The sequence below is a fragment of the Chenopodium quinoa genome, unplaced genomic scaffold (genome assembly GCF_001683475.1).
Source record: "Chenopodium quinoa cultivar QQ74 unplaced genomic scaffold, ASM168347v1, whole genome shotgun sequence".
In the NCBI taxonomy this organism is placed as follows: domain Eukaryota; kingdom Viridiplantae; phylum Streptophyta; class Magnoliopsida; order Caryophyllales; family Amaranthaceae; genus Chenopodium; species Chenopodium quinoa.
In genome coordinates, this window is record NW_018742577.1 from 2,596,427 (window position 1) to 2,624,256 (window position 27,830).

General features: G+C 36.4%; 2 protein-coding genes across 2 annotated transcripts; one reads left to right on the top strand and one right to left on the bottom strand.

The window, feature by feature from the left end:
- Positions 1 to 1,884: 1,884 nt before the first annotated feature.
- LOC110720956 (DEAD-box ATP-dependent RNA helicase 35-like) lies at positions 1,885 to 8,162 on the bottom strand. Its single transcript, XM_021900061.1, has 3 exons — positions 7,944 to 8,162; positions 6,160 to 7,078; positions 1,885 to 3,078 (listed from the first exon to the last, which is right to left on the bottom strand). Exons 2-3 carry the CDS (start codon positions 7,062 to 7,064, stop codon positions 2,214 to 2,216), a joined length of 1,770 nt encoding a protein of 589 aa, XP_021755753.1. The 5' UTR covers positions 7,065 to 7,078; positions 7,944 to 8,162; the 3' UTR covers positions 1,885 to 2,213.
- A 463-nt stretch (positions 8,163 to 8,625) lies between these two features.
- Positions 8,626 to 11,719, top strand: LOC110720957 (reactive Intermediate Deaminase A, chloroplastic-like). The gene is made up of 6 exons (XM_021900062.1): positions 8,626 to 8,891; positions 9,762 to 9,877; positions 9,974 to 10,018; positions 10,998 to 11,071; positions 11,162 to 11,211; positions 11,331 to 11,719. Exons 1-6 carry the CDS (start codon positions 8,705 to 8,707, stop codon positions 11,423 to 11,425), a joined length of 567 nt encoding a protein of 188 aa, XP_021755754.1. The 5' UTR covers positions 8,626 to 8,704; the 3' UTR covers positions 11,426 to 11,719.
- Positions 11,720 to 27,830: the final 16,111 nt, after the last annotated feature.

The following is a 27,830-nucleotide window of genomic DNA, read 5'->3' on the forward strand; positions in this document are numbered from 1 at the left end:
TAAGTTCAAATAAGTTCAAATAAGGGTTAATAAGTTCAGATAAGATAAGTTCAGGAAAAATAAGTTCAGATAGGTTGTGATAAGGGTTAACCAAGGCTATCCAAGTTTAATTTATAACTAAAATAAGTTCTAATAAGTTTAGATAAGATCAAATAAATTCAGATACGTAATAATCAGGTGAATAAAACGCACCCAGGGAATCTTATCTGTCAATTACTTGGGAAATCTTTGCCTTCATTTTTTTTTTTGCCGTGAGAGGTGGTTGTCGTGACCTTAATATAAATACATTATTATTCAGTAGAGTGGTCCATGAATATTTTTTTTTTTGGTTTACTCTTAGTTTGTATGATAGTAGTGCTTATCACATTTTTGTTTACATGAGTAGTTGATTTTGTATTCGGTGATAGGTTGTTAGCCACCCGACAACATTAATAATCCATATACATAATATTGAAAAAAATTAGATGAGACTTGAAATAACATCAAATTCTTCTATAAAAGTATTGTAATTGTCAAGAAAAATAAGATTTTTTATGATTAATAATAATATCAAATTCTTGTATAAAATGTATTGTAATTGTCAGGAAAAATAAGATTTATTATTAATAATAATATCAAATTCTTGTATAAAATGTATTGTACGTAATTGTTAGGAAAAATACAATTTATTATTAATAATAATATCAAATTTTTACATAAAATGTATTGTAATTGTCAAAAAATAAGATTTCTAACTACATATTGTAAGCTACATACTTTTCATAATACGATTAATATCATATGACATACAAATTAAAAACTTTTCTCATCTAATAATAAATTAATAATTATTGAGATTGGAGAGACGTAATGATATAGATAAGATTCAATTTTGTTTCTTAGGAATTAATTAGTGTTCAGACTTTCTCAACTAATTAATTACTCTAGTTGACACCTCATTCGATTTTTCTAGTCTTTTAAGTACTTTCTTGTTTTCCTCAAAAAAAAAATAATAAATAAATAAATAAATAAAATAAAAAGTACTTTCTTGTTTATAGATATTAAGCATTTTGTAATTGGGATTTAGATAATCATGTCGTTGAAGACTAGAAAAATCATTGTGTTTAGATATCTGTTGGGCGTCTATTAAATAGAATTTATTTTACATACATACGAAGTATACAGTTGGGAGCTTATAATTGAACTTATAACTTGATGGAAGTCTTATACTACGTAGTTGATAAAATGTTTATAAGAAGTCTTAGTCAATGATTAGATGAGCTGTTTTTGGCAGGATAAAAATTTTTGTAGATAACTTAAACTATACTATGTGCTTTTTTCGTTCTTTTTTACTTGACTCACTTTGACTTTTACATTATTCACCATATCTTTTTTGACCGTCTTTGTGAATAATATATAAGGAAAAACATAATCATGTGAGATCTTTTTAAATTCGTCTAAATAAATATTATCATAATATTTAACTTTTATAATTTTTACTTATGGAAAATTAAAGTTATTAATCGTTAAAGTTTTGTATTGATGTTTTGCATTGACAAGTGTGATAAAAAAAACAGGTCAATTAAAAAAAAAAGGAAGTATATATAGTAATAATAATATGGTGCATTATTATTGTATTAATTAATTCCATATGAATCGTTCATAGTTAGACTATACATAGGTCGGCGCTTTAGAGCAGAGAGAAGGTAAGGAAATCCTCTACTCCTAGCATAGTTAGTTAAGGAAGATAGTGAGGCTCAAACATCTCCATACATATACTAAGTATTTGTTTGTTGACATCACTAAAGCGTAGAAAGTTTCGATTTGCTCACCCTTAAAATGACACTTGTATTGTCAAAATGGAAAACTAGAGAAATAAAAAAGTTTAATTAGTTGAGATATATCTCACTAAAACTAATTAAGTAGTGAATAATATAATATATCTAACAGGAAGACATAAGCATGCATGCTTATTGTACGTGTATCATACAATAACACGGAGCATTAACCGGCCAAAATCTAGTAAATATCTAAAATCAACTAATTTGGATCATCTATCTCTCTTCATCTCTCAAAAGTAATATTGATATTGTTATACAACCTAAACTATCGTGAAACATTGAGCTTCATACATGTAATATAAAGAACATAAGATCTCAAGCACACCAACGGGGAGTAAACAGCAAGATGTTAAAAATACAAGAAAAACTAAGAAAATTGAGCAGAGAAAAGCATCAGATTTCTCCTCTATAGCCCCCACCACCAAAATAATCCTTTCTCGAATTAACAAGCTGTTGTGTCTTCTGATGCTCCAATTTTGGGCAATTTTGGATCCTGTGACCAAGCCCCCCACAATACGAACACCCTTGGACTCCACTTGCATCCACGAGGTCCTCTAAATCATCCATTGGGTCATCAAGTTCAGCCAATACAGGTGGTATTCTCTGCTTGGCTTCTTGCAGAAGATGCTTCAAATCAAGCAGTGTAGTCTCACTCTGGTTTCTATTTATGAATGTTGTCGCGATTCCTGTTTTCCCACATCTTCCTGTCCGACCTATACGATGGACATAATTCTCAATCTCAGCAGGCATGTCATAGTTGATAACATGCTGAATGTCGGGGAAATCCAGCCCTTTAGAGGCAACATCAGTGGCAACTAAGACATCTTTATTTCCGGCTTTGAAAGATTTTATGGCGTATTCTCTATCCTCTTGATCTTTGCCTCCATGGATGGCAACTGCTTCAACCCCTTTCAGAAGGAGATACTCATGGATATCATCCACATCAGCTTTGTTTTCGCAAAATATAAGAACTGGGGGCGGTGTCTTTTGCAAACACTCTAGGAGGTAAACAATTTTGGCCTCCTGCTTCACATACTCAACTTCTTGAATGACATCAAGATTAGCAGCCCCAGCTCTACCGACATTAACAACAATAGGCTTAACCAATGCACTTCTAGCAAAATTCTGGATCTTTGTTGGCATAGTGGCAGAGAAAAGAACTGTCTGCCTCTGAGCTTTAAAATGGTCAAAGACTTCTCTGATGTCATCCTCAAATCCTAAATCGACCAGTCGATCAGCCTCATCCAGGCATAAATATCTGAGGAAAAAGAAAAAAAACTGTTAGGGCCTTAATAGAGGATAGTTCTGTCATAAAAGCAAAAGGACAATCAACTCATGCTGCACATTCAGAAATTAAGGTAGTTAAAGACAGGTTGGAAAGCCATGTTCCATATAATCTGCACCTCCAGCAGTCAACCACACCAAAAGCAAGAATTATGTCTTTCTTCCACCACCCATGTCAGCAGCATCAATCAAATACTAAAGTCCAAAATTCTTGGGCTAGGGGTAACCCAGAGGAAGATTCATGTTCATGGCTCACTTACCCAACATCATTAAGTCGGTAAGTAACTAGCAACCAGCAATAATAACCAATAAAACATGAGACAAGCTATGACCCACCAACTATCGATTCTAAATTGACATAACAGACCAGTAACATACAAGCAACCATCTTACAATCCCTACCCCCCACCCCCTAAGAAAGATTTGTAATTGGCATTTTCATTCAGTGATATAACGATTTGTATTTTGCGACAGTTACTCATGATCTCCAGCAAAGATAATGCTTTGAATCACCTCATATATGTTTTTTTTTTTAAATTTTATTGAAAAAAGGTTAAAAAAAAAAATAAAAAAAAATATATGTATATATACAACCTAAACAGTCCAATGAAGACTGCAACACTACCCAACATAATCAGCACAAACTAACAGCACAAGAACACCCCAAAAACCAAAAATTACATCAAGAACAACTCTCTAAACTAGTTCTGATACATCATATATAGTTAATGACTGAATTTTGGTTTAGCTTCTTCGCTCACCGACTATTATATGCTCTACGATATTCATTTTGACTCAAACGCTTATTGCTCAGTAAGCAGCAGTTATATTACTATTCAACAGCCAAGGTGCTATGTGTTTTATAGCAGAAACACAAAGGATGATACCAAAAAGATGAAAGGTAAAAAAAAATGGAAAAAAAAAAAAAAAAAATACACCCAATAGTAAGACAAAAATTACGTACTTGCATCTTGAGTCAAAGTATCAAATCAAAAAAAAGGGAAGGTTCACACTGATGGCTTGGCTGGATTGAGATGTATAAGGAAAAGTAGAGCAAAAATTCTGGTAAATTTGAGAGAGTGGGATGAAAGGAATAATTACATGAGGGTAACCTATTACCCTCAAAATAAGGGTAACCCAAGAAACATTTGTATAACCCTATCCTAGTTTCTCTCTCCTCTCGGCCCAACCGACCTACAAGGTGGTCTTATCATGGTAAGACGGTCTTATTTAAAAAGTTGTACCATTTACCTACCCCCTCCCCTGGGGTAACTTTTCCACCACTCTATCCTTAACCAAACGATCTGCATATCCTCTATGATGTGGCAACAAATCGCCAGAAATATCAGCTTCCCCATTCTCCCTTGAAAGTTGCTTTCTTGCTCAGGCTTGCACAAAAAAAAAAAAAAAAAAAAAAAAGTACTTACCATGCTAAAATCTTTTCATCTAAAAGGATTATTAGATCTCTAGTTGGTCTCAGCAGAGGACTTGGTCACTATCATAAAAACAAAACCACCATATTGTCACCTCTAGGTTCATCCGGGACCAGCCAAAGGGTTGAGGAAACAGTATATGGTTTGAGGAACTATTTAGAGTATAATTCAGCTTCTATTTTGTGCCTATATATTTGAATAAATTGAATCATCACATGGTAAAAAATAAGGATGCATACCTCTCAACTATCCAGATTTGAGACATCCGAGAAACTAAAACACGGCTGAAGATATGGAAAAGATTCTAAATGTCTTTGGTTTTGTGAAAACTACTACTGAGAGAGATTTTTGCTAAAAAGAAAAGAGAAAACTAAGATAATGATCAGAGCACTGTCTGATGCTGTAAGGATCCAATGAAAGCTACAGTTCAACAAATTAAATAAGATTATAAGATTTCAGGAAAACTAAGGGAAATTCAGGAGGGATGACTTGATTATTTCATTTCATGGTGTTGAGTTCTAACTATTGCAAATATTTTTATGCAGAAACACAAGCTAGTACTAAAAATGAAAACATCTTCAGTTCACAGTCATGGTTGAATAATCATGAACTGGGAAGTAACTCATACATCCAATGGCCTATCACTCAATTTCATGAGTCTTAACAGGATGTTTCTCACAAATTTCCAGCCATCTACTCAAAATTTCATTTATGGCCCTTTTGATTCAATTCTACTCCAAAATAAATGAGTGAAGATGTAGCCAATTATAAATGATAAGATTGAATCTCACAAGGTACATGGACGACCTTGTTCCATAATTATAAGAGCCTAATTACCAAAACCATTAAATCGTTGAAAAACAGAACCCATCAATCAGAAACCTCCAGCACAAACCAGAAAATATGAACAAGAGATACATGCCTATGGCCTCTCTAAGCATCTCCATAAACTTTATTTGAACAGAAACCACCTACAAGTTGATCAACCATCAACTTGTTATGTAATTCTACACATAAATTTAAATGATTTCCTCAAGAGAGAACTAGACGCAAGAAGGGTGTTGGGGGCATGTACATGACAAACAATAGGAGGGAGTGGATAACACGAAACCTGCAATTAACAAGTTTTAAACAGCCTTCATAAATATTAAAATTTTAAAGTATCCAAACATAAAAACCAGACCATGATCGTTGATTTAGACAGCAATTTAGAAAACACTAAAATATCAAGCAACAGAGCAACTAGCGATATCTCAGCATGCCCTTACTACACATGCAAGACCCTGAAAAATCATGCTCCAATTTGTAAGCGTAAATTTCAATTTCAGCCAACATTTGAACCCTAACACTTACCCCAGAGACCCCAGAGACCCCAGAGGGCCCAAAGGGAATGACCAGATGCAAGACAAATTCACTTACATAGCTCCGCACCTAAATCCAAACAACAAAATTACGATCAACTGTCATACCCATGACATTATTTTAGACATCTCTTCACAGATGGTAATATAAACACTTCAAGGGAGAATAGAGGAAAGTGGGTATTCAGCAGCAAGTATAAAACACACAACACAGGAGGATATTGATACAGGAATTAAAAAAAAAAAAAAACAAAATCTTACCTGCAGTTATCCAGATTCATTTTCTTCTTGGCAAGCATATCCTTGAGCCTCCCTGGAGTGGCAACAACTATATGAACACCCTGCTTGACAACGTCCAATTGTGATTTCATATCCACCCCTCCAATGCACAGCAATGGCCTCAGTTCTGGCCATCCAGCCTTCTTAAGCGGAATCAGAAACTGCTCCACAACCTCATAAGTCTGCCTCGCGAGCTCCCTAGAAGGGCAAACTACAAGCCCAAACGGGCCTTCTCCATGTTCAAGAGGCATCATTTCCTCTTCCTGCAGGGCCAACATTATGAGGGGCAAGACAAAAACCAATGTCTTCCCCGAACCAGTAAATGCAATACCAATCATGTCTCTACCAGACAAAATGACAGGAAGCCCTTGCACTTGGATTGGTGTGGGTTGAAAAATGCCCTTCGATTTTAACTCCTCCAATACAGGTTCAGGAAACCTCATCTCCTTAAAAGTCTTGATAGGCGGCGGAGGGTCATCACCATCAACAATAATATGCCATTGCTTCCGAATGGTGTCACACTGCTTCTTCGACATCCTCCTTATGGCCAGGGGAGGTTTCCACCCAGTCCAAAGAGGCTCTGTGTATGTTATACCTTTTGCCAGCTCTCGAACCGACATCAGGGATTTCTTGTCTGAAAGATTCTCAATCATTTCCTTTTCTTGTAGGACAATTTGCTCAGTGGCACTGATCTCCGGAACATCTTTCTTTAATTGTGTAGCTTTAACGAGAAGACTGGGCTTAGCCTCCTCAGTCTTCTCTTTCTCAGATTCAACTTCATTTGTGTTTGATTCTTTCCCCTTCTGAAGTATTTTTTCTTTTAACATAGCCCTTCGCTTATGAACGGGGATGTATTCCTCATAGTTATCATCCTCTTCAATTTCCATATTTTCTGAAACACCTAATAATATAGAATTTTTCACCAAATCGAAAGGGTCAATACAACAAAATAGCATTTGCACAAGAGAGAAAAAAAAGCTTTAGAATTGACAGACTTTAATCACAATCTAAAAAGTACTTCAAACTATTATAATTGTTCTTCAAAATCCCATATTCAGGAACCAGTTTACAATAATGAGTAACCTATAAGGGAATAAATACCGCAAAAGATAAATAGAGTTCACAGCATAACAATGAAAATGAAGACTCTACAACAAGCTCTCCCTTACTTCTCCACTGACTCTACATAATACTCAAAATTATATAGGCTTTCAATTCAATCTTCTAATACACAGCTAAAATGCGAGGGAGCCACGGTTTATAAGGCTGATATACAAACTAGCCTTCAAAAACAGGGGAAAACCACTAATCCAACTAGCGTTTTTACCCTAAACCTAAAACCACTATTTTTTTTTTGAAACAACCTAAAGCCACTACTTGAAACAACGGTTTTCATCTATTTTAGAAGGCACCTTATTAACTTGAATTTTACCCTAAAATGCAAAGTTTTTTCTTGGACTAGTTGGTCGATGCAAACCCGGTGACAAGCCCGTCCCTGAGGCAGGGCAGGAGGGGCGGCCGCCCTAGGCCCAGGGAAAAGAGATTTGATTTCATATTGAATTATCTCCAAAAATACATAATTTTAGGGATATTTGATTCAATAATCAAATTACGCTCATAATTTTCTTTTCTTTTGGATATGATGTTTCATAATCTAAGAATTTACGAACCCTAAACTTAAAGCACTGATAATTAAATTAGATTAGATCAAATATAAACCCTAGATTGTGAAATTGATATGATGATAACAACAACAAACAACTTACCTTAGAAGCTGCTTCAATGGGGGATCCAAGAATTAGATTCAACGGAGAACGCTTCAATGGAGAACGTTGAGTGCACTTCAATGAAATAACTCAGAGAGGTAGGAAATAGGAATGGAGGCCTTTAAAAGCCATGACCCGCCATAGTTATAATACTATTATTATGTTAATAATCTTTTAAAACACATTTGTAAAAGACAAATGAGACTTTATTTATCTAGTTCTTTCTGTAAATATCAATACTCATTAGAAATTGATACTTCGAAAATAAAATACAATCTAACACCACTCTTTATGACAATATTTTTGCTTAGGTATAAGCCATACATGTACTATGTAAATCAGTTTGTACAAATTTTCATTAAAAAATGGATACATCTCATAAGTCATAAATACTGCGTGATTGGGGCTGCAATTGGTTAGAAGGACGGCGTGTTCAATTTCCCATAGCAATAATTGGAAGAAAACTGAAACCTAAGCATCCAGAACTGATCCCTAAATCGAGATTAGCTCAAAGGAAGAATCGGGTGGAACACCGAAAAAAAAGAAGTCATAAGTATGTATTTGGGCTAAGACCAAATTTTACACCATACCAAGTATGCATAACTCCATACACATAACATAAACAATGGACCAACATCATAAAACCAACCAGCCCAAAAAATAACCAACCAAATAAAACAATGTAAGAAAAGAAATCTAGTACAGTCACTTGACAACTTCACCTAGAAATTCAGAGGAGAGAGAAACACTTTTGCATAACAATGGCGTGGTGCGCAGCAAGAACCTTCCAATTGCCGGCGATTGACACCGGAGCAATTCGCGCTAAATGCCAAATAGCCGCCGGAGTAGGCTGCGTTTCATTCGCCGGCTCCAATTTATGGCGCTCTTCTTCTTCTTCTACCTCTCGCTCTAAACCCTTCGCTTGTCGTGCTCTTTCTACTGATGCCAGTATTCTCTCTCCTCCTCTTTTTTATTTCCATTTTAGTTATTTGTTTGTTTTTTTTGAAGTGGTCTCTGAGTTTTTGTGTTATTTAATGCTTGTATTTATTATTTGGTTTTTGTAATGTAATTGGAGTATGTTACTATTTTGAATGATGTTTTGTTGAATTTGGATGCTTTTAGGGATGAATTGGTGATATTTTTTTTGTTAATTTGTATTTGGAAAAGGGTGTGAGTAATACTTAATTCAAGAGGAAGACATTGTTTTGATTTTGGGAAAGTGTTTTCTGTTTGAAATTGGTTGTAGTTTTGAGCAATGAGCATGTGGAAAGTTGGGTCGTAAATGTCGAATTACTTGATAAATTCATTTTTGAGGCAGTTTGCAACTTGCATAATGCATCAAAAATTTTTGAACCTTGAACATTTCTCCACTTAGGCCATTAATTTCTGTCATGCTATTAGCTAGAAATTTATAATTTTTTTGAAAAAAATTCTATTTGATAAGTATGATATTTAGGTATTAGCTCAATATGTATTTTGACTGACTTTGGTTATCAAGTTTTGACCATGGCGTAATATAATAGAAAAGACTTAATCTTAAAAATTGAATTTCTTTCAATATGATTGATACTGAACGCCTTTGCCATTAATCCAAATTTGTAACTAGTTGAGGTTCATATTACATCGGGTGGTTAAAGACTAAGGGAAAATGGAACTGACCTTTATAATCTAATCAACATGAAATAGAAATAGAAATTGAGTGGATGAGGACTTACTCTTATCAAATAGGCTCGAGGAGGAATTGGCTTAGACTTTTTGTGATCACATTTTCTTAACTGGTGATGATTTATGTGTGTGTTTTCATTTCCGCATATGTAGGTTTAAAGGAAGTTGTTCAAACAGACAAGGCTCCTGCGGCATTGGGACCATATTCTCAAGCCATTAAAGCAAACAACATGCTCTTTGTATCTGGTGTTCTGGGTCTTGTGCCAGAGGTTTGAGTTTCAAATCTGATAATTTCCTGCTAATTTTGTCTGTGTTCTTGTAATTGTTTTTGCTTGCTTATGTAAACACTACCTGTTTGAATGCAGACGGGAAAGTTTGTATCAGAAAATGTGGAGGAACAAACTGAGCAGGTAATTAAGAATTTTGCAAACTGACATGGTAACTTAAAGCTTTGTTATAGCTCTATTATATTTCTCTGCCTATGATTCTACTATCAGGAAATCATTTTTTTTGTACAAGTATGCTGGCGGTCTATAAGTCTAGTAATTGTGAAGGACCCGTAATGACTCAATCACTGGATAGTGGATGGATGGAATGCCGGATTTATGAGTGTAATTATATATTTATATACATTTAATAAAGGAAGTTTTGCCTTGACAAGCTTGTTAATGCATCTCCTTTTTCGCTGCCAACTACTCCACTTGTGCAGCATTCTTTTGGCTAGGGTGGGAGACTGGGAGGTGGGGTACTGTTTGCCAAAGAGAAGTTCTTTAAACTATCTTGTGCTGATAATATATGCTTAGTAAAGGCATATCTCAATGCTCTACAACGGGTCATTTGCTTATTCCTATAAATCAGTATTAGCTAAGACAAATATGATCCTCAATGAGTCAAACTGTCAAAGTGCCCATAATAAATTGGCTTCAGTGGCTGAGTAGTATCAAATGCTTGTCACTTGTCTGCATTGTAAACCCAAATTTTATTTTTCTGTGGTCAATGAAATGCCTAAAACTGTAGCAAACTGGTTCAAAAGTACTGCCTTTGATGTGAATAAGTTGGTCGGCTTTCATTTGCCATGAAGATAAACATGTTCCTTTTACAAACTGTAGTTTGATGTATGCAAGTGAGCTATTTGCAAATTGCCAATTATTGCCAAACATGCATTTAGTTTTTCATTTTGAATGAACTTTTAGGCATTCTACAATTATTGTAGATCTCTAGTGTTCTTGTTTCCAGCACAGCATCGAGGTAGGGGCAGTATATAGTTTGTGAATTTGGCATATCTAGACTTTCAACCTTTATTACTCTTAGTTCTTTTTAATAAATTCCCATATTTTGGACCCTAAAGTTAGAGAGGTGTTAATTTGTCAAGTCATCTTACATTTTCAGGTTCTAAAAAACATGGGTGAAATTTTGAAAGCTAGTGGGGCAAGCTACTCTTCTGTAGTCAAAACAACTATCATGTAAGAGCATTAGCTTCTCAAATTTCCTTCTTGGAATTCAAAGAAGCCATGTAATATGAGCTTTACTGATTTGTTTGATCTAAATCTTAGGTTGTCAGACCTGAAAGACTTCAAGAAAGTGAATGAGATATATGCTAAGTGTGAGTGAATTTGTATCCCTTGACCTATTGTTCATTGCAGAATTTTATTTTTTGTGGTATGCAATTCAAAAAGGAGTTTTTAAAATTTTATGGATTGTAATTTTATTTTACTCTTGCAGATTTTTCATCTGTACCTCCAGCTCGATCAACTTACCAGGTTGCAGCATTGCCTTTGGATGCCAGGATTGAGATTGAGTGCATTGCTGCACTATAGGTTATGTCTAACTTTAATTTCTGTATGACGATCAATAAAGTTATCATGGTTGTGCAGCAATTTGGTGCTTTGAGCATCCTATTCCTACTACGGAGTATGTTTGCTTTAGTTTTCTTTGACTTGCTGTTGGATGTACATGGTTTATGCTCTCCACTCAATGTATGATTCTGTAGACATTATTAAGACTTTATGTCAAAATTTGACCCTTGAGCTTATTGAATATTACAGTGAGGGTGCTATTGGATTCATGTTTCCATCCCATTAATCAAGCACCTCTTATTTTAGGGAGTTCAATCAAGAATCTGTTGATATGTTAGCTATTTGTATGATCAATAATTTGTTGGAACCTATCTTCTCCTTGGACCTTGGGGTTTCGGGTTTCCCCACCAGCTTTTGAAACAAGTTAAAGCGATTTGGCCTTCTTTAGAAGATTTACACCTTGGCTTCTATGTATATTCTTGGTAACTGGCAGATTATTATGTGCACCTGGGTTCATGTTCACTAAGCTGGTATGTATGTTTCACACCGGCACTTGAGGTAACATGTTAGCCGTGTGCATTTAATGGATCAATGCATGTAGAATATATCTGTACCCATCAGCATATGATGGTCGGTATCTGCAACCAGAATTAGCGATCTGCTTATGCATCCGCTGATTATAAACCATCTAGAAGCATTGGGACGACACAACAAAGGATTTATTGTAAATTGATTTTCATCTTCAATGACTGTCTAATTGTCTAGAAAACTGATTCCTATTCCCAAATTAGTCTACAACAAAGCGATGAATCTATCATCGAATGAGTCTTAGGCCCTAACTTATAGTATAAGCGCAATTGTGAAAGCAACACCAGCCATGATCAGAATATTACGAGCAACTTCAGCTCAAGCAGCACATTTATCCATCATTCAAGGGGTTAGAGGAGCTGAACAAGATATCTAAATAATCTTATGGGCTTTGTAATCTTTCATTCCGTTTGCAACGAATTAAAACCAGTTTGATATAAATATTATGTCACCTATTTGCGGCTCAATTGAAGGATCAATTATGCTTCAATAATTCTAGATTTATACAGATTTTCTAAGTTAAAAAAGAAACTATGGATGTGATAAGTTAATAAGATTTGATCTAAAGTAAAATTTGCCATGATTCATATGTTGAGAGTGTCCAAATTATGAAAAAAGTGGGTGAATGTTTTTGATAATGTAGTACTCGTAGTGGCTTAGCGCATAAAGTAGGTTTATTCATGCACATAATCATACATTTAAGTGGTTTAGCGGTGGTTTACCTAGAATATTCATATAGGGTATGCATTATTATGTTGACATAAGGACATGTGACGAGAATTAATCTTAGGATCTCGTGGAAATAGGAAGGAAGTTTTAACTAACTGAGCTATTTTCTTTAATGAGTACTAATAACCACGAAGTATCATTTTTATTGATGTGAATTTTTTTTTTGTTTTTTTTGTTATAAAAAACTGAAAGGTTTTAAAAATATATTAAGTTGAATTTAAAAGTTATTATTGAGAATTTAAGATACATGTTTGATCAAATAAAGAGGTAATGAGGCATGTATTATAAGTGGATGTAAATACCTTGCAAGTTGCAAATAAAGTGAAGGGGCAAGGATTTCATAGGTATAATAGATGATGGGCGGGTAATCGAGTATTAGCTGGGTGTAGATACCTTGGTGAATGAAGACAAAAATTATTGTACTGGATTTTGTATTTGCCTGTATGGGAAATAAAATGAAATTATTTGTACTTTTCTATTGTAAATTAATTATTCTTCTAATATGTGTAATAAAATATCAAATGTTCATAAAAATTGACATCATGCAAACAATTAAGTTAGGGATGAGTCTAACAATCCTTTAAAGCTACGTTTAAAATTTCTACTTGAAAAATAAAAATTATCTGCAATTATAAATTTAGGTGTATAGGATAGGTTATCGGATGGGTAATTATAAGGTACGGTGGGTCATGAAACGGGTATTAAACTGTTAGGTGATATTAATGAAAGTGGTAAGGGAAGGGTTTAGATCTTAAATCCTTAATGTGTAATAGACAAACATGACAAGTATGCATCATATATTTATAAAATATAAAATATTAACATTGAATAAGTTTGATGACTTATTCACTCTATTTGGAAAATATGACGAAGAACCCTTATAGTATAAATTAAAGATTTTTTATTTTTTTATTTTTTTTTATGATGTATAAAATAAAGCTGATAAGTGTAGGTTGTTATTGTATTTAATTTGGATCCTTTAAAATAAGAGTAAAAAATTATTTTAAGAAGTACTTTGGCCATACATTGAAAAGAACTTATGATTAGTGTACAATTTTACAGAAATTGTTGTTATATATTCTTATATTCAATTAATTTAAGGTTTTACGCAAAATAAAAATAAAAATTATGAGTAAATCATGTATCACACTAGTATTATACTAGTTAATACAAAGTTATAAAGCAAAAGTTACTTTAAATAGTAAATACCTCAACCAATTATATAATTTACTAATCTTGCTCATACAAGATTCAATTTAAGAATAAAAAACCCGCAAATAGTTAAAATTGTTCGCCGTATGTTTTAGACAACATATACGTTTAAATAGACCCGATTCACATAAATGTATTGTGATTCACTAGTATAAAGAACACTAAGATTGTTTTATTAATAAAAAAAATGTCGCTACATTAAAATGAGCTATTATAAAGGTCATAAGAGGTTTATTTTTTAATGAAAGTTTTAATATAATAGATAATATAAACTCGGGTTTAGGGGTATAAAAACTAAGAAACCAAAAAAACAATAATTGCAATGGGAAAGGGAAAGAAGCAAATTGTTTCTAATGGATCCAAGATCATGAAGATTTTGGACTCGTCGGAATTCAATAAGCATATAAGTAAGTGCATATTTATCTCACATGTCGACAATGGAAAGGTATAAAATCTATCTTTAATTTGATTTTCTTAGTAAACAATTTTAATCAAACAATTTCAATTATATGGATATATTATATGTATACAAAAACATACAATAGTGTTATATATATCCTCTAAATTAAATATAATTTATTTTTTCAATATATATACATTACACTTGGGTAAAGGTAGAGGGTCATTAACTCATTTTAATATATTTTATATTTGACAGAGATACATGAAATATGTAAGCAATAATAATTTATATAAAATAATATAAGAATTAACAAATTATGTGAAACGGATTATATTTACGTGCATTACAAAATCAAATAAATTATTAAAATTGATGATATCTCCAAAATATTAAAAGTCAGATTAATAAGTAAATTAGGGTTTATGGGAAAGGGGAAGAGATTCAAGAATTTGGAAAAGTGGAAGAAGGAGGCATAATCAATGGAGAAAAATTGCCCAACATGCTCGATAGAATTCTTTGAATGGAATGCATTATATTTAATGAGGGCTCAATTGCAGATTCACTCCAAATTAAATATGAATCTGTTGTGCGACAGCGGAAGCAAAGGTCGAAATCAAACAAGAAAACAATAAAGAAATTCAATGCAAACAATAAGAACAACACCAAGAATTTACGTGGTTCACTATCGATGTGATAGCTACGTCCACGGGCACCGAGATCGAATGATTTCACTATAAACTGCAAAGATTACAAAGATGATTCTTGTATTTCTCAAGAACGGCTTTCACTCTATCTCTTTTCACCCTAATACTGATATTAGGGAGGTTTTATATTAATCCCTAATTAAAAGATACTTGGGCAAAAAGATAATAAAATAAGATAACCTAAAACCGCAAAATCCGCGTTCCGTATTTTTCCTTCTCCGCCCGGTCAGACCGGGCAAGGTCTGCCCGATCGGGCGCGAGAAGAAAACTCCATACGAATGCTTCAACGTATCCAACCCCCACCGCCCGGTCAGACCGGGCAAGGTCTGCCCGATCGGGCGAAGGCTCGCCCGGTCGGGCGAAGGCTCGCCCGGTCGGGCGCGAGAGCAGCTTCTTCAACGAATTTGCCAGGCACCTCTTCTTCTTCCGCCCGGTCAGACCGGGCAATGTCCGCCCGATCGGGCGGACAAAGCTACGAAGTACGAGTCACCTAATATACTTATCAACAATCTCCACCTTGACGAGAACTCGTAGTCAGCAAACGACCCCATCAAGACATAGTGAAAAAAACATCTCAAGCCAAACCCGATGCAAGACTCATGCATAAGCCATACATCCCGATAAGTCTTCAACCAAGACCCATCACATACTCGTCTCCAAGTATAACAACTCATAATGCTCCACCTGCATCACAAGCCCCGGGCAAGCTCCACCTTAATGCCAACACACCTACACCAGGAGCTCCCCAACTTCGCCCCTCAGGGCCTACTACATCACGTAGTAATCAATATTTAGCAAGTCTAAGCAATGTTTAAACTTGCTAAACGGAACAGGCTTAGTGAAGAAATCAGCCGGGTTGTCAGCAGTCCCAATCTTCTTCACCTTAATCCTCTTGTCAGTACGTAAGAAATGATACCTGACATCAATGTGCTTCGTCCGATCATGGTGTACTTGATCTTTAGCTAAGCAAATCGCACTTAGACTATCACAATACACTGTAGCAAAATCCTGTGCAATACCCAGTTCACCTACTAGGCCTTTGAGCCGAATAGACTCCTTAGCTGCAGAAGTTAGAGCCATATACTCAGCTTCAGTAGTTGACAACGTAACTGATGACTGCAATGTAGACTTCCAACTAACCACAGAACCACCCAAAGTGAACACATAACCAGTCACAGACCTCCTGGTATCCACATCAGCTGCATAATCAGAATCACTGTACCCAGTGACCAAGCATTCCCTACCATTCCCGTACACAAGACCAATATCAGTTGTCCCTCTCAGGTAGCGAAAAATCCTTTTCACCCCTTGCCAGTGTTCCCTCCCAGGTCGAGCCATAAACCTGCTTACAACACTAACAGCATGCGCAATATCCGACCTAGTACAGACCATAGCATACATCAAACAACCAACCGCGTTTGCATATGGAACTCTAGACATATAAGACAACTCCTCCTCTGATTGAGGTGACATAGACAAAGACAACTTACAACTAACAGTAGTTGGCGTACTTATAGGCTTCGATTTTTCCATCCCAAAACGAGACAGAATCTTTTCAATGTAGCTTTTCTGAGTCAAGAAAAGCTTACCTCTAGCCCGATCCCTGTAGATCTCCATACCCAAAATCTTCCTAGCTGCACCCAAGTCTTTCATGTCAAACTCCGAGTTAAGCATCTCCTTTAATCTAGCAATATCAGATTTATTCTTTGTGGCAACCAACATGTCATCAACATATAACAAAAGATAAATCATGGAACCATTATCCAGCTTACTATGATACACACAGCAATCATATGAATTCCTGTCAAAACCTTGTGAAACCATAAAAGAATCAAACCTTTTGTACCACTGTCGGGGGGATTGCTTAAGTCCATACAATGACTTTAGCAATCTGCAGGCATAGTGTTCCCTTCCAGGAACTTCGAATCCTTCGGGCTGCTTCATCAGAATCTCCTCCTCCAAATCGCCATGAAGGAAAGCCGTTTTAACATCCAACTGCTCCAGCTCAAGATCAAAATGTGCTACAATTGACAATAACACACGGATAGAAGTATGTCGAACCACAGGTGAGAATATCTCAACAAAGTCAACCCCTTCTACCTGACTGAACCCCTTAGCAACTAGCCTAGCCTTAAAACGTATTTGCTCAGTTTCCGACAACCCTTCTTTCTTCTTGTAAATCCATTTACAACCCACAAGCTTCCTCCCTTCCGGTACCTTTACCAGTTCCCACACTCTGTTCTTGTAAAGAGACTGCATCTCTTCACCCATTGCGGCAAGCCATTGCGCAGACTCACTACAACTAATTGCTTGTTTATATGTGGCAGGTTCAAATGACTCTACATCATCAGCTACACTCAATGCATAACCTGTCATCGCATCAACACAGCAATTTCTTCCCTCCATCTCTTCAATCAATCTAACAGGCTTCTTGATAACTCGTTTAGGCATCTCAAGAATGGTGTCAGGTTGACTAGATGACCCCTGATTAGATTGCTCCACCTCATCCCCAGAGTTAGAATGAGTAGGAGTAATCTCAGGTTCAGGAGTACCCGGCACTGAAACATCAGCATCATCATCAATATATTGTACCCGAGGTAAATCAGCAATGGTAGACTGATGTACCTCAAGTACCCCATCTGTCTGTAATAAATTGTCTCCTTCCCTTCTCAAATCTGAAATCTCTGCATTTTTAATTGAATACATGGTGTTTTCATCGAAAGTAACATCCCTACTAAGAATGACCCGACCCTCCGAAGGTGAAAAAATTCTAAACCCCTTCACACCATCCCCGTACCCAACAAAACACCCCTTCTTGGCTCGTGGATCCAGCTTACCCTCAATAACATGATAATAAGCAACACAACCAAAAATCTTCAAATTCGAAAAATTAGGCAACTTACCACTCCAGATCTCAAACGGAATTTTGGAATCAATTCCAGAATGAGGACCCCTATTAATGACATAACAAGCTGTTAACACAGCTTCACTCCAGTACCTCCTCCCAAGCCCTGCATTAGAGAGCATGCATCGAACTCTCTCTAGCAGTGTCTGATTAACCCGTTCTGCTACACCGTTCTGCTGTGGTGTCTTCCTGACAGTATGATGCCGACCTATGCCCTCATCTGCACAGAACTGATTAAACTCGTCTTTGCAAAACTCTAGCCCATTGTCCGTTCGTAGCTTCTTGATCTTCCTTCCTTGTCGATTTTCCACCAAAGCTTTCCATTGCTTGAAAACTTTGAAGGCCTCATCCTTTGACTTAAGCAACCTAAGCCATGTGTATCGGGACTTGTCATCAACAAATGACACAAAATAGTGGTAACCTCCCATACCTTCAACTCTAGATGGACCCCAGCAATCTGAATGGATGTAATCGAGCACTGCATCAGTAATGTGAGCACCCTTGCTGAACTTTGACCTGTGTTTCTTACCAAACACACAATGCTCACAAAATTCAAGGTTGGCAACCTTGACCCCGGATAGAAGACCCCTCTTGGACAATAGCTGCATCCCCTTCTCCCCCATATGACCAAGCCTCATGTGCCAAATCTTAGTCATCTCCTGGTGAGATACAGATGCGCAAACCGCAGAACTAGGCAGTGTAACACCCTCAAAAACATAGAGGGTGTTCCTTTTGATACCCTTAAGTACCAACTCAGAACCTCTGAAAATACACAACTCCCCATCTGAAAACACACCATTGTACCCCAAGTCATCCAGGGTACCCAATGAAATCAGATTCTTTCCTAAAGCAGGAACATGCCGTACATTAGTCAAAGTTAACCTCCGCCCATCAACAGTCCTCAACCTCATGGAACCAATACCTGTGACCTTACATGGAGCATTGTTACCGACTATAACCATACCCCCATTGCGAGGTTCATATGTATCAAACCAATCTCGACGTGGACACATATGGAACGAACACCCCGAATCTAGAACCCAGTTATCAGATAAATCATCAGACCTAGCAGAACTGACTAATGCTAAATCTTCCTCTGAATTATAGCTCTCATTCGGTTTCTCTTCAACTACAGCAGCCTGGGACTTGTTTTTCCTCACCGGACAATTATTCCTAAAGTGACCCGGTTCTTTACAGTAATAACATGTTTTAGTAGTAGTTTTACTAGATCCATCCTTGCCGTTTCCAGCACCCGACCCAGCATTGTTCCCCTTGTTAAACCCCTTATTCTTTTTAGACTTTCCGGACTTAACAAACAACCCACTACCATTATCCCCATTATCACTCGTAGCTTTCATTCTGAGTTCCCTAGTATGAAGTGCTGCCTTCACTTCTTCTAAGGTTATAGAATCCTTACCAACAACAAAAGACTCTACAAAATTCTCAAAGCTAGACGGTAGAGATACAAGTAAAATCAACGCAGCATCCTCATCATCAATTTTAACATCTAAATTACGTAAATCAAGCAAAATAGAGTTAAGTTTTTCTAGATGTTCCCGTAAGGAAGTACCTGACTGCATCCGGAGGCTAAACAACCGCTGTTTCAGTAATAATTTGTTGGTCAACGACTTAGTCATATACAATGACTCCAGCTTCAGCCACAATCCAGCCGCCGTTTCCTGATCAGCCACCTCCGTGATGATTTGATCATCAAGACTAAGTAATATGGTAGAGTGTGCCTTCTCTTCCATAACTTCTAACTGCGAGTCAGTCGGTCCGTCTCCTGACTCCGAAGTAGTACTCTTTGGAGCCAACGGACGCCATATCTGCTGTTGTTTTAACAGAGCCTTCATCTTAATTTGCCATAGCCCGAAACTATTTTTCCCGGTAAACTTCTCAATTCTTATTGTTGAATCTCCTGCCATTGTTATCTTCAAGAAACTATCCAAGGATTGAACCTGAGCTCTTGATACCAATTGTTGTGCGACAGCGGAAGCAAAGGTCGAAATCAAACAAGAAAACAATAAAGAAATTCAATGCAAACAATAAGAACAACACCAAGAATTTACGTGGTTCACTATCGATGTGATAGCTACGTCCACGGGCACCGAGATCGAATGATTTCACTATAAACTGCAAAGATTACAAAGATGATTCTTGTATTTCTCAAGAACGGCTTTCACTCTATCTCTTTTCACCCTAATACTGATATTAGGGAGGTTTTATATTAATCCCTAATTAAAAGATACTTGGGCAAAAAGATAATAAAATAAGATAACCTAAAACCGCAAAATCCGCGTTCCGTATTTTTCCTTCTCCGCCCGGTCAGACCGGGCAAGGTCTGCCCGATCGGGCGCGAGAAGAAAACTCCATACGAATGCTTCAACGTATCCAACCCCCACCGCCCGGTCAGACCGGGCAAGGTCTGCCCGATCGGGCGAAGGCTCGCCCGGTCGGGCGAAGGCTCGCCCGGTCGGGCGCGAGAGCAGCTTCTTCAACGAATTTGCCAGGCACCTCTTCTTCTTCCGCCCGGTCAGACCGGGCAATGTCCGCCCGATCGGGCGGACAAAGCTACGAAGTACGAGTCACCTAATATACTTATCAACAGAATCCTCACAAGATATGATTCTGTTACTCAAACAATTAAATAAATGATAGGTCGTCTTAGTGTCATCTGAATATGCAAAAGTTGACCTGCTTTTTGGATTGTTTTGATCTTCCAAATCCACTTTAATTAAATCCCTATTGTTTTTTTTTTTTTTTTTTTTTTTTTTTTTTTTTTTTTTTTTAAACCAAAGTTCTTATTTACAATTATGATAAAAAATTTTAATATTTAAAATACAGAGTAATACTTCAACTGTGAATAAAATATGTAATTGAAAATTTTAGAAGTGCAATTTAGAGAAGGCAAAATTTATCAACTAAATAGTCTCTTCGGTTTTTATATAAAACTATAGCTTTTTTATAATATTTATTTTCTTATGAATAATTTTTAAAATTTGCGCTCACTTATATGTAATTTTTTTTTAATCAAACTAAAGAGGAGAATAAAACTTTATAAATTTTCTTATATTCTACGAACACACTCATTGCGTTTATTATCGTTGAAGTAAGCCTAGTGGCTCTCATCCTTTATCAGCTGAAGTTGCTGTATGTGGTCGCATGCATGTGATTCCAAAGTGTTTACCAAATACTCTAATAGAAATTTATCAACTAAATAGCCTTCTTCTGATGTAGTAGGCATGGTGGCTTGACCTGACCAAGAACAAGTAATGTAATTTAGTTTACTCAATACTGGCAATGACTCAATGTTATCTGTTGATTATTTAAACCTTGTTTTATCAAGTAACAGTGTAACACCAATCATTGTAATGTCCAAACACCATTTGGCTCCATTTTTTAAACCTTATAATAGGGGCTATAGAACTTTCAATATTAGCTGATTACTATGGACGCGAAATAGCAGCTTATGACATTCAGTATGCTTTTTATTTCTGTATTCACTAAACAACATCCAATTCTTGATACTAAAGCCTTCTGTTTGTTTATTCTTGTTTGTTTGGGTATTAAACCAGGATCGTAACTTCAGAGAAAGGGCTATGCTTCTTTATGACGGGCTTCACTATGACGCTTTGGCTGTAAGCTCCTTAACCTTTTAAACGCTTTTGTTCATTGCTTCAGGCTTTTATTTTGTTGTTGTGTTGAGGCTTTTATTTTGCCGTCCTAATATGATAGGAGGTGTACTGTATAGATATGTTACAACGAATTATTTGCCGCTTGATTTATACCAGTAAAAGATAATAGGGTTTTTCTAAGCTATACTCCTAAGGTAGTCGAGTTTCTAAGGTGTACCCATACTTTTTCAAGTTTCTAAGCCATGCCCTTCAAGTACTTATCAATACTAAAATGTACCCTTATTAGTTGTTTAAAAGTTAATTGAGAGTGTGATTTCGTGGCTTCAGTTTTCGTTATTAGGGTTGCGGTGCCTAAGATTTCTTTCTCCTATCATTTCCTTACCTTTTATCATCTTTTTATTAAACTTATAGTTAACTTTAGGTGACGTGGAAGTCCCAAGGAGGGTACCATTCATTAATGGTAGTGAGTTGAGGGGCATAACTTAGAAATTTGAAAAAGTATGGTACACCCTAGAAACTCGACTACCTTAGGGGCGTAGCTTAGAAAAACCCAAGATAATAATATCAAGTTTTTTTTTTTTTTTTTTTTTTTTTTTTTTTTTGGAAACGATCAAGATTTTTTTTTGACAGATCTTTTGATAAAATCAAGATAATAATATCAAGATTTTTTTTTGACAGATCTTTAAAAAAAAAAAATCTTTTGCTAATAAACTCAAGAAGGATTCCCTCAAAAAAAAAAAAACTCAAGAAGGATTTTGTTTCCTAATTTAAGGATATGTTTGTGTTAGTTGGTGGTTTTGGTTTAGGAAGCTAATTAATTAATATCCTAAAATATTGTTGCCATCTTACGTTTGATTAAATTTGTTTCCTAGTTTAAGTTGATATGAACTACTAAAAAGTTGTATAAATTTGCACTTTGTTTTATGAAAGAGCCACAACAGAATCACAAATTACAGATACTAATCGTAAAATCCTAAGGTGGTGTGCTCTATTAAGTTGTTAATCATCAATGAACCAAAAAGAGGTTGACGAATCACGGCCTCTCTCTCTTGAGGAAACACAAACACCTTGGCTTCTGTATACACATGACCATGATGATAGTGACTCCGGTGAGTGTGAACAACTCCAGGTTTTCTACTCGCCCGGTGACTCGAAATCCTACATGAAACGTATCCCTGAATTGTGCCACAAGGACGCAATTGCTTTTTTTCATGGCTGGTTAATTCTACGCAATCAGGAGGACTGGTGCGTCTATTCTTTATTCAACATTACAACTTTATGGACCATAACTCTTCCGCGGTTACCAGCTGATGATGTGCCTGGAAGGTTGTCTGAGTGCTTTCTAACATCATCTCCTCACCCTGCTACTGTTGCTGCTGATGATGATAATTGTATGTTTTTATTGGTCTTTAATAGTGCTGGCCTGTTATTTTTCTGCCGGCCTTGGGCTGATACGTGTAGTTGGGTCGTCCAAAGTGTTGAGCTTGAAGACGGGACGAAAGTACGTATATCAAACCTGGTTACTCTCAATGGGGTTATACATGGTTCTTCCCATGTAAAAGATCCCGTGAGCCGTGATATATTCTATATAGTCGACGAACTGAACACGCTGACCATACGGCCCTTGCAGATTGGTATGCCGAATACACAGTGGCGGACCCAGGATTTTCCGACTGGTGAGTCACAATCGATAATCAAATATGTAAAATTTTTTTTTACCAAACAACCAAATAATAGTACTAAAAAATACATCCAAATATTCAAACAGTACAAAATACAACCAAATATTGAACTAAATCAAGCAATATTCCCCAGAAAAATTATTTGAATAAATATTCAACTAAATGGTCTAAATCAAGCAATTTCACATAATGACATAATGACATAAACATATTACACAAAACACAATTACACAAAACAGATTTCACATAAGTAATAACTAATAAGTTCAAGAGATTTCAATTACACAAAACACAATTACACAAAACACAATTACACAAAAAGATTTCACATAAGTAATAACTAATAAGTTCAAGAGATTTCAATTACACAAAAAAAATTACACAAAACAGATTTCACAAAGAAAATCAATTGATGATTAGTTGATTACCTACCTTGCTAGGCGGAGGCGAGCAGCGGAGCAGGCGGAGCAGCACTGCAATAGGGCAACGGGCAGTCGGCCAGCACCGCAACACGGCAGTCGGCAGCACTCAAGTCTCAGGCACCGAGGCACGCACTCAGCAAGACAGCAATTCGCCAATTCAGCAGCACAACCAACTACAAATTAACAAATCAACCAAAGTTTAAACCAAAGTTTAATAAAATTAACTAATTAGACTGAATTAATTTGAAGATTAGAAATTAAAAATAAAAATTAGAAATCAACTTACTAGCACCGACGTTTCGAGTAGCGATTTCAAAATGCGATTATGCGACTATGCGAGAAGCCACGAAGAGGGCAGAGTCCACGACCACCGACGTCCGACCACCAGGCGATTAGGCGAAGAGAACGGTGGCTGCCTGGCTGGGACGAAGCGAAGAGGCGAACGCCGCGAACTGAAGAATGGAGATGAGGCGATTAGGCGAAGTCACGAAGAGAAGAAGGCTAGGGCTTGAAGTCTCCTCTAACTGATTTTATTTTATTTTATTTTTTTTTTTTTAAATAACTTAAAATTTTTTTTTGGGCCTGGTGAGTCACTTGACCCACCAGGTCTAAGCCCAAGTCCGCCACTGCGAATACAGATTCAGAGACGTTATTTGATTTTTTTATTGAATGTTTGCTTGAATCTTGTGGCCGTATATACTGTGCAAAGATACTTGAGCGTTCTATCAATAACTATCGAGAATTAAACAACATTGTCGCTATAAAGGCATGGGAGCTGAATTTAATGGAAAAGAATTGGATGGAGTTGAAGAGTTTGAATGGCAGAGCCTTTATATTGAATCGTGATGGTAGTACTTGGTGTTGGGGTAATAATACCAAAGTTGGTGGTATTCAAGAGAATTGCCTCTGCTTTACTTTTTCAAGTGAAAGAAACAACGAGCGAAATTTTATAGTTTCAACCAACCTAGTTGATCAAACTTGGACCGTTGTTTCTCCCTCCCCAAACTTGGTAAGCCCTGACGAGTACGATGACAGTCCTGTTTGGGTCGTCATGCCAAGGTTACAAGCCAAGAACATTCCAAACCAACAACGAACTCAAATTGATGAACACGAAGATGACAATAATATTAATGAAGCAGCAGAGGAGGAGGACAGTAGTTGTTGCTGGTTTGATAAGCTGCCATTAGATATAATAAGATCGCTTCCAAAATACATGCATTTGTTTGAGTACTGGAAGTTCCGCGCTAGCTGTAAGATGTTTCATACAGCACTCCCTGAACCTCGATGGCGAACCAACAACGAGTTTCCCTTATTCTTGTTCTTTAAGAATGAAGTTGGATTGTGCAAGTTGATGGACCCGTGTCGAAGCGATATTATATGCTCCAATACCCTAGTTCCATTCTCTCAAGATCGTTTTACCTTGATATTCTCTAAAAATGGGTGGTTAATTTGCTTAGTTGCTCAGTACCATTTGAAATTCTACAACCTCTTCACGGGGGTCACAGGAGTTTTTCCACCACTCTTCGATGAATGTGTGGTATGTGCCATCAGAAGCATTGCATTCTCATCGGATCCAACAAGCTCCGATTGTTTGACGGTTGCATTGTTGAAGTATCCTGAGTTTTTGAGACTATGTTACCTTCAATCAGGGGATGAGACATGGGAAGAATTTGATTTTGACATGGACGATCAAGATGTAGAATTTCGGCCTACTGAATGTGCTCCTACCTATCTTGGGGGAGCATTCTACTTCCCAGATTGCTCGGGAAATCTCGGTGTGTTTGAAATAGTAAACGACGACGAACCATGTTGGCAAGTTTATGGTATGCCGGACAATGTGGATGATGATTTCGAGTCGTGTCATCTAGTCGATTGTGAAGGAGAGCTCTACATAGTATTCGTCTACAGGATTGAAAAATGCCGGGTTCAAGTGTTTAGATTCAACGGCACTAACAAGAGTTGGGTTGTAATTGATGATATAGGAAATCATATTTTCTTTATTAGCAAGACATCGTGTTATTCAATAGTACCAAGTGATCCTACGATGAGAAACAGAATCTACCTTCCGAAGATAGTAGGGAATAATATCGTCTTCTACTCTCTAAACACCAAGATGTATCACATTCTAGGGAGTGGGGATTCAAAGGAGAATTTGTATGGTACCAACCAACCGTTGATGTGTTGCTGGATTTAGCTAGTTGCGCTACATATGCTTGTTAATTTGCTGCACTTTTATTGATTTTTTATAATTTTTATATTATGTATTGATTGGATAGCATTGAATCATTAGTTGCATTTTAAAAATATTGCTCAATAATAATGCTCATATTGTACTTAAGATAGATACGAAGTATATCATATGTGGTGGGTTACAATACAGATTTGCAATTATGAGAGAAGACATACCTGATTCCTCTTTGTAACCTGATTCCTCTTTGTAACTTACCTTTACCCAAAAGAAAAAAAAAAAAAAAAAAAATTTACTAAGTTGCAACTTTGAGGCCTAACATGGATTCCAAGCCAAAATTTCATAATGGTGATTATTGCAGGAAAGGGTATGTGATTAATGATGAGAGTGAGAAAATAATTATATATGATTATTTAACCACCCACAAGACCACCACCAACAAATGCCCCTAAACCCAGACCACCCACCAGCCACCACCATCCATCACTGACATCCCTTAAATCCAAACCGAAACCACCACAATACCAAACCCACCAATGCCGACATCCCCTAAATCCAAGCTCACTACTACCACTACGGGAAAATAATAAATAGAAACAATTTATTTCATTCTAATAATTTTTTCAATCTGTGCATCGCACGGGTCTAATCTAGTTAAAAAATAAAGTCAGAAGTATATACTCGCATTAAATAAACAATAAATTGATAATTAAAAAAGAAAAGTTATTAGTCTTTCCGTCAAAATTAAAATAATTAAAAAGAAAAGTTAGATGCTGTAAATGATAATCATCAAATATATGATAATTCTATGATCATAATTATAAGTAAGATTTTTATTTATACAGTTCATAGCCACGATTACGATCAATAATAATACACAATATGTAAAAGCAAATGTGTGCAGTGTGACAAATACATTGTTATACACTCATACATTAGAGAGGGTGAAAGAGTGTGTGTGTCATTTGAGTAATTAATTAATTAATGTGGTGGGAGTTGAGTTTATATAGTAGATAATTAATTGAAGATGTAATTACAACTTGATTGTAAATAACAATTATAAATTTGTGTAGATGATTGAAATCATATGATTTGATTCTAAATGTGTAATTATAAGTTCATTTAATATGGGATAATCTCCATTAATTTATTTTCTCTTAAATTATATTAACACAAACTATAGTGTTTGTGCGCCTGTGCGGTAACCTCAATCCTCTCTTTCCTTCTCTTTCTCTCTCCTCTGCTCTCCTCCTTTTAACTGTACTCCATTATCAGTACCTCCATTTTCTCTCTTCTCTCTATTACTACAATGGAGGTCGGATCGAAGTCGACATCGATGACGACAAAGACTACCGTTGCTGCATTTAATTCACCCACAAAATCAATCAATCATCAACCCTAATTGAATGATTTTCAAAGCATCAACTTTCTGCTTCAACAGGGAGTATTGTTTCCCGGAGAAGCGGCAGCGATTCGATGGTTGTGACTGATTGGTGGACACTTTGAATCGCAATTGGGACGACTACGAGTTCGGTGGTGGCTCAATTGCGGGCTGTGAGGGAGTGTATGAGGTGGCCTGGTGGGAGTTGTGGTTGCTATTTGTGATGCGGGTTGGTGGTTGTTTTCGGGGAGTAGGCTGGTTGTTTTCGCTGCTGGTGGCTGGGTGAGGGTGGTTAGGGCTGCTTTGGTGGGTTCGGTGCGTGGTTGGTAATTTGCGGTGTGTTCAGCTTAAGGTAGAGGTGGAGGTGGGTGGGTTCGGTGGTTGGTGGGTGCGGTGGGTTCACGTGAGGATTATTTGTGGCTGATTTGAGAAAGAAAAAGAGGAAGAGAGGGAAAGAGGAGAGAGAGAAGGAAATAAAAGTATATTGTATGTTGTTAATCATATTAGCCAACAAATGACGCATATCAGCAATTAAAATGAACATATCAGGCAATTGATGTCTGATACGATATCAGTC